General features: G+C 48.0%; 1 protein-coding gene across 1 annotated transcript in view; it reads right to left on the reverse strand.

Annotated features, from left to right (window-relative positions):
• The window catches only part of col11a1a (collagen, type XI, alpha 1a), a 251,811-nt gene that overhangs the window by 73,608 nt on the left and 169,762 nt on the right, over positions 1-8,441 (reverse strand). The window contains exons 38-40 of the mRNA XM_043700060.1: positions 6,003-6,056; positions 5,120-5,173; positions 2,314-2,421 (exon numbers count right to left, since the gene is read on the reverse strand). Coding sequence (XP_043555995.1) covers positions 2,314-2,421; positions 5,120-5,173; positions 6,003-6,056 — 216 coding nt within the window. The remainder of the gene's footprint in view (positions 1-2,313; positions 2,422-5,119; positions 5,174-6,002; positions 6,057-8,441) is intronic.

Here is an 8,441-nt window from a genome sequence, read left to right on the forward strand (position 1 = left end):
AGCGCCCTAACTGAGCCTTCACATCTCATCCTAACATAAGCCTTCTTCTTCCTCTTGACCAGAGATTCCACTTCCTTTGTAAACCACGGCTCCAGCGCTCTACAGCTTCCTCCCTGCCTGACAGGTACACACTTATCTAGATCACACAGTAGCTTTTCCTTGAATAAGCTCCACATTTCTAATGTGCCCATCCCCTGCAGTTTCCTTCCCCATCCTATGTTTCCTAAATCTTGCCTAATCACATCGTACTTGCCTTTCCCCCAGCTGTAACTCTTGCCCAGTGGTATACACCTATCCCTTTCTATCACTAAAGTAAACATAACAGAATTGTGATCGCTATCACCAAAGTGCTCACCTACTTCCAAGTCTAACAATTGGCCGGGCTCATTATCCAGTACCAAATCTAATGTGGCTTCTTCACCCCTTGTTGGCCTGTCTACATACTGTGTCAAGAAGCCCTCCTGCACACACTGGACAAAAACTGACCCATCTATAGTACTCGTACTGTAGTGATCCCAGTCAATATTTGGAAAGTTGAAGTCCCCCATGACAACTATCCTGTCTCTCTCACTCCTATCGAGAATCATCTTTGCTATCCTTTCCTCTACATCTCTGGAACTATTCGGAGGCCTATCGAAAAGTCCCAGCAGGGTGACCTCTCCTTTCCTGTTTCTAACTTCAGCCCATACTATCAACTGCTTTAATTTCCCTCCCTTCTCCTTCCCCACAGCCCTCCGTGATGTTCCTTTCCCTGTATCCCCCTGATTCCCACGTGAAAGCTATGAGTTAATCTGCTCCCATCACCCTTCCATATCTCAACAACTCACTGTGTAAAACAATCCCCCTCCCCTCCCCCTCTTGGGCTTTTCCCGATTCCCTTCAATCTGTCTCCCTCTGCTCTCTCACCCTCCTGCCCCTGGAAACACTTTCTCCTGATTTACTCCATCAAACTCTCTCCCTGATTTTGAACATCTTGGTTAAACCCCTGGGTTCTGTGCTCTATTTAATTCCAGAGTACGAAGACAGTACCCTTCAGTTTCCTGGTGCACACTCAGTGACTGCGTGTAGAGTGAAATGCAAAACACTGACTGCTCCCCAATCAGAAGCTAAATCAAAACCTTGACTTTTTTTTCAAGAAGGTTGAATTGAGAAGTTGGGTTGTTACACAAAATCTGTACTGAACTTTGATTAGACTTCACTGAAAGCCCTCAGCCTCCCCTTCTGGACACAATATAGAATTCAACAATTTTAGGGCCGGAGCACCTTCCCCCTGTCCTTCCCCACCCCCCTCCCTCACACACCAGGCTCTGTCAGCACATGGGCTGCTAGCACACACAACCCATTGTCAGCTATTAATAACAATCCCCATTAGCAGCTTCATGCCCCCAGACTGACCTTTATCCACTCCTTTCTCTATCCAACGGTTTCTCTCTCTCTTTGGGTTCTGTCCTCACGCCCACCCTATCTCCTGCATGTACACCAACATCTTCTGAGCTACCATCAGCTCTGAAGGAGGGTCACTGGACCCGAAACATTAACTCTGATTTCTCTCTCCACAGATGCTGCCAGACCTGCTGAGATTTTCCAGCAATTTCTGTTTTTGTCTCTCTCTGTCTGTCTGTCTCTCACTGTATCGCTGTCTGTCTCTAACCCTCTTTCTCACACCTTTTTAGTTGCTCGATAAATGCACCTTCTTCATTGGTCTTTGGGTCACGACACAACATCTCCTGTCTTGTCTTGATATTCAGTTTGATTGGAGAGTACTCGAGTGATCCCCAAAGGGATTTTAATGAGATTGCAGGCATTGTGTATAAATTGTTTAGCTCTGATCTTCCAGTTGACATTTGAATTCTCCACCTGATTTTCACACTGACATTTCTGTTCTTGGTCTCCTGCCAAATGCCAGTCTTTATCTTGTTTTCCTGTTTCTATTCAATTCTCTCAGCGATGTCCTTCATTCAGCTAATGAACGCCGGACCATGGCTTTGTGACTTAGCTCCAACCATGATCATTTCCTTTACTTTATGGTCCATCACATCATTGATATTTAATCTCTCCCATCCTTAAACCAATCCCAGAACATTCTAGATGTTCGACCTAACCCTCTAGGTTTTCCAAAAGTATAAAATACCAATTAGATTTCTAACCCCTTTCAGTTTGGAAGAAGTGATACCAGACTCAAAACATTAACTGTCTCTCTCTCTCTCTCTCTCTCCACAGTTGCTGCCAGACCTGCTGTGTTTCTCCAGCATTCTCTGCATGTATTATCAGCGCCTCCCTAGAGTTTCAGTTTTATTATTTTTGGAGGATTACCTGAAGACCAATTGGCCCGGGTGGACCAGGGAATCCCCGTGGTCCTTCGTCACCTTTCTGTCCGAACATTCCCTGCTGACCTCTGGGACCCGGCTCCCCATCTCCACCCTCGAGAAAAGAACACAAACACAGTTCAGTCTCTGGCCGTAGGATAACATCACCAATGGAAAGGAAACATGATGCAAGACAAGGGGATTCTAAGCAAAGATTGGAGGGGGGGAGGCAGGTGTTCAAAGAAGGTCATTACTCTTCGGAATTCTCTTGAAAAGGCCCCAAGGCAGAGGGAGTTCAACAATGTTGACATTCACAGTAGACAAGCAGGAGGCTGGGAGAACACAGCAAGGCAGGCAGCATCAGGAAGGATAGGCAGGAGGCTGGGAGAACACAGCAAAGCAGGCAGCATCAAGAAGGAGAGGCAGGAGGCTGGGGGAACACAGCAAGGCAGGCAGCATCAGGAGGGACAGGCAGGAGGATGGGGGAACACAGCAAGGCAGGCAGCATCAAGAAGGAGAGGCAGGAGGCTGGGGGAACACAGCAAGGCAGGCAGCATCAGGAGGGACAGGCAGGAGGCTGGGGGAACATTATTAATTTATGAGTTAGTTACTGCAGTACAGAGGAGCAATTGTTGGAAGGATCTTCAAATGAGGCTTTGCAGGTAGAGTTTAGGAACAAAGAGAGGACAGTGACATTGCTGGGAGTGTATTATACAGCCCCCCCACCCCCCCAACATCCAGAGGGCAATAGGGGAGCAGATTATAGAGACAATTTACTGAGCTGCGTAAGAACAATAACAAGGTAATTATGTCAGAAGATTTAAACATCCCCAACCTTAATTGTGATAGTCGTTGTGTAAGGGGTTTAGAGGGACAGCTTTCTTGAAATGTGTTGAGGAGAGCTTTTTATATCACCATGAAGATAGCCCACAAGGGGCGGTACAGTGCGGAATATCACTCTGGGGAGTGAAGCCGGAGAGGTGTTTGAGGTGACCACGTGGAAGCATTTTTGTGATCAAACGACAGAGAGAAGCAAGAGTGAACATAGGCCCCTGAGAGAATGAAAATGGGGAAACAGTAACAGGGTATGAGGAAATGGCAGAGCAGTTAAATAAATACTTCACGGTGGAAGACACTAATAGCGTTCCAAAATTACAAAATAATCAAGGACCAAATAACTCTCCACAGAAAGCACGAGAGAAACTAACGGGAATAAAGTAAGATAAATCCCCAAGCGTTTTTTATTCCTTCATTCATGAGACGTGGGGGTCACTGGCTGGCCCACATTTGCTGCCATCCCTAATTACTCTGGGGAATTAGATTAGATTAGATTACTTACAGTGTGGAAACAGGCCCTTCGGCCCAACAAGTCCACACCGCCCCGCCGAAGCGCAACCCACCCATACCCCTACATGTACCCCTTACCTAACACTAGGGGCAATTTAGCATGGCCAATTCATCTAACCTGCTCATCTTTGGACTGTGGGAGGAAACCGGAGCACCCGGAGGAAACCCACGCAGACACGGAAAGAACGTGCAAACTCCACACAGTCAGTCGCCTGAGCCGGGTCTCTAGCGCCGTGAGGCTGCAGTGCTAGCCACTGTGCCACCGTGCCGCCCACAAAGGTGGGGGAAGGTGGGGGTGAGCTGTTTTCATCTGCTGTGGGTTGACCCACAATGCCCTTAGGGAGGGAATTCCAGGATTTTGATCCAGTGACAGTGAAGGAACGGTGATATATTTCCATGTCAGGATTGTGAGTGGCTTGGAGGGAAACTTGAAGATGATGGTGTTCCTCTGTATCTGTTGCCTTTGTTTTTTAGATGGAAGTGGTCATGTGTTTGGAAGGTGCTGCCTGAGGATCTTTGGTGAATTCCTACAGAGCATCTTGTAGATGGTACACACTGCTGCTACTGAGCGTCAGTGGTGGAGAGAGGGGATATTTGTGGATGCTGAGCCAATCAAATGGCCTGCCTTGTCCTGGATAGTGTCAAGTTTCTTGAGTGGAGCTGCCCCCATCCAGGGGCAAGTGGGGAGTATTCCATCACACTCCTGACTTGTGCCTTGTAGAATTTGGACAGGCTTTGGGGAATCAGGAGGTGAGTTACTAGGAGTGGGGTTGGGGTTGTGATGTCAGGAACAAGGGGGAAACTCCTTAAAATCTGATGGGAGTTCTGGAACTCGTTCCCACAGGCAGCTGTGGAGACTTTGGCTGTAGGACATCTCCAATTGGCTGTGGCTATGTTTATGCACAAATGATGCAATGCCTCATGAGATTTTGTCTTTATTTATTCTGAGGAAGATTCTAACTCAAATCTGCAACTACATTCTCCAACTGTGTAATACTGTCCAAACATCTCGAAGCCCTCAGAAAAGACATCAGGTGGGTTTTGTGTTGGAGAACCTTCTCTTTGTGTTTGCTCCTCAATGGCTGTCCACTAACTCATCGAAACACAAGAAAACCCTACACAAGGTTCCACTGGTCTTCCTGGTCAGCGAGTTCCTGTTACCGGTTTGTGAAAACTAAGAGGATCATTAGAGCAATGTTAGAGATCTCCCATAACCAACGAGATGTAAGAACGCACTGTAGCGGCTAATCCAGGGAATCCAAGCAATCCAGGGTATGGGAAGAAATGGAAAAGGCACTAGAATTCAATGACCAGCAATGATCATCTGCAATGGCAGAGGCGGCTTGAGGGGCCAAATGGCCTATTCCTGCTCTGGCTTTGGATGTTTCGATGAATTGCCTCCCATTATTTTGATGAGCATTGTCCTTGTTGTAGAATTACCAGTGACAGCAAGGGCAGTGACTTACTGCTGGTCCAGGCTGTCCAATAGGTCCTTGAAGACCATGAGGTCCAGGAGGTCCCTGAGGAAAGAGACAAAAGGAAAGAGGTGAAGCCAGTACTGGGCTGTCGCACAAAACCAGGCTCCAAGGTTAAACTGTCAGACAGGGTGACCTGCTCCAAGCCTGCACCGTCATGGAATGGATTTCCTGAATCAGCCTGTTCAGGATGTTTTAACACAACTCGGGACCAGGTGGGACTTGAACCCAGGCATCCTGGATCAGAGATAGGGACAATATTACTGCACAACAACATTCCCTTGAGGACACTCAGCGCTGACATGAGTAAAGACGACAATGGTAGCTCAGTAAGGCCTGGGAAGATGCTGAGCTGGTTCAGGTGACACAGCGAGAGGCTGAAGGGAATCTTGGGCTTGTCCATCAAGGTTCAGCTCGCACTGGGAGCATCCCAGACAGAGGGAATGGGTGAAAGCTGTGCCATAGCAACAAGGCCCCACTCTGAAAGAACACCCAGAAACAGTGAAGGCTTCCCCACCAGATGGTCAGTGCTGAGGGGGTGCCGCACTGTCAGAGGGTCAGTGCTGGGGGAGTGCCACACTGTCAGAGGGTCAGTGCTGGGGAGATGCCGCACTGTCAGAGGGTCAGTGCTGGGGGAGTGCCGCACTGTCAGAGGGTCAGTGCTGAGGGGGTGCCGCACTGTCGGAGGGTCAGTGCTGAGGGAGTGCCGCACTGTCGGAGGGTCAGTGCTGAGGGATTGGAGTTTGATACAAACAGGACTTTTTGTGAAAATGCTGAGTTACTGGAGACTTCTGAATGGAGCCACGTGCTGTAAAACAGCAGAGAGGGAGGAACCATGGGAATATTTCCATCAGGAATCAGTCGCCTCACTCACCTGCTCCCCTTTTGATCCTTTTGTTCCTTTCTGACCAGGTTCCCCAACCTCACCCTGTGGGAACAAACAATCAAATGAAAGCTTCATAGAACATAGAACAGTACAGACCCTTCGGCCCTTGATGTTGTGCCGATCCTTTATCCTACTCGAAGATCAAACTAACCTACGTGCCCTTCATTGTACTATCATCCATGGGCCTATCCAAGAGTCTCTTAAATGTCCCTAATGTCTCTGACCCTACTACCACCGCTGGCAGTGCATTCCACACCCCCCCCCCCCCCCCACTCTCTGTGTAAAGAATCTACCTCTGACATCACCCCTAAACCTTCCTCCAATCACCTTAAAATGATGCCCTCTCGTAATAGCCCTTTCCACCCTGGGAAAAAGTCCCTGGGTATCCACTTTGTCTATGTCTCTCAACATCTTGTACACCTCTATCAAGTCGCCTCTCATCCTTTTTTGCTCTAATGAGAAAGCCCTAGCTCCCTCAACCTTTCTTCATAAGATACACCCTCCAGTACCGGCAGCATGCTGGGAAATCTCTTCTGCACCCTCTCTAAAGCTTCCACATCCTTCCTACAAAGAGGCAACCAGAACTGAACACAATATTCCAAGTGTGGTCTAACCAGGACTTTATGGATCTGCAGCATAACCTCATGGCTCTTAAACTCAATCCCCCTGCTCATGAAAGCCAACACACCATCACCTTCTTAACAACCCTATCACCTTGGGTGGCAACTTTGAGGGATCTATAGACATGGACCCCCAGATCCTGCTGTTCCTCCACACTGCCAAGAATCCTGCCTTTGAACTGTATTCTGCATTCAAATTTGACCTTCCAAAATGAATCAATTCACACTTTTCCAGGTTGAACTCTATCTGCCACTTATCAGCCCAGTTCTGCATCCTGTCAATGTCCCACTGCAGCCTACAACAGACCTCCAGACTATCCACAACTCCACCAACCTTCGTATCATCGGCAAATTTACTAACCCACCCTTCCATTTCCTCATCCAAGTCATTTCCAAAAATCACAAAGAGCAGAGGTCCCAGAGCCAATCCCTGTGGAACACCACTGGTCACTGAGTTCCAGGCTGAATACTTTCCATCTACTACCACCCTCTGTCTTCTATGGGCCAGCCAATTCTGTATCCAGACAGACCGGTTTCCCTGTATCCCATGCCTCCTTACTTTCTGAATGAGCCTACCATGGGGAACCTCATCAAATGCCTTGCTAAAATCTATATACACCGCACCCACTACTCTACCTTCATCAATGTGTTTTGTCACATCCTCAAAGAATTCAATCAGGTTTATGAGGAATGACCTGTCCCTCTCAAGGCCATGCTGACTATCTCTAACAAACTATGTTTTCCAAGTTATCATAAATCCTGTCTCTCAGAATCCTCTACAACACCTTGCCCACTATTGATGTAAGACTGACTGGTCTGTAATTCCCAAGATTATCCTTATTCTTTTTCTTGAACAAGGGAATAACATTTGCCACCCTCCAATGATCTGGCAGACTCCAGTGGACAGTGAGGATGCAAAGATCATCACCAAAAGTGCAGCAATCTCTTCCCTCGCTTCCTGTAGCAACCTTAGATATATCCCATCTGGCCCAGGGGACTTATCTATCTTTATATTTTTCAAACTTTTTAGCATCATCCTGCTTTGGTGCAGTTTCACCAATCCCAACCTCTATTCCCCAAGTGATCAACCTATGGCTCAATACTCCAGAAATTCGGAATTACCAATGATCCCAAGGCAATGTCTTTATAAAACTAATCGGGACTAGGAATTCGTTACTGGAATTGGGCTTTGATCTTGAATTTGAAATAAACACCAGGACCAGACACTGGAATAAATCACAATATTGAGAATGATCCAGTGATTGGGAAGAAATCCCAGATCTGGTGGTCTCTCCCTAAATTGGAAGATCCCCCATATTGCATATTTATGCCAGAAATGAAGATTAATCGCAGAAATGGGATCATCAATTGGTCATTTCTGCTGGGATGGGTAACTCACTTTGACTGAAAATGTGTTGCTGGAAAAGCGCAGCAGGTCAGGCAGCATCCAGGGAACAGGAGAATCGACGTTTCGGGCATAAGCCCTTCTTCAGGAATCCTAACTCACTTTGACTGCACACCGAGTGGATCAGTAAATCTCAGACTGAACCCCTCAACACTCACCGTCCCCTCGATACTCACCCTGACCTCCCCTCGACCCTCATCGTCCCCTCGACCCTCACCGTCCCCTCGACACTTGCCCTCATCGTCTGCTCACCCTCACTGTCCCCTTGACCCTCACCGCACTTGGCACTCGCCCTCACTGTCCCCTCGACACTCGCCCTCACCGTCTCCCTGACCCTCACCGTCCCCTCGACCCTCACCGTCCCCTCGACACTCGCACTCACCGTCCCCTCGACCCTCACTG

This window comes from Chiloscyllium plagiosum, chromosome 11 (genome assembly GCF_004010195.1).
Source record: "Chiloscyllium plagiosum isolate BGI_BamShark_2017 chromosome 11, ASM401019v2, whole genome shotgun sequence".
Taxonomy (NCBI): Eukaryota; Metazoa; Chordata; class Chondrichthyes; order Orectolobiformes; family Hemiscylliidae; genus Chiloscyllium; species Chiloscyllium plagiosum.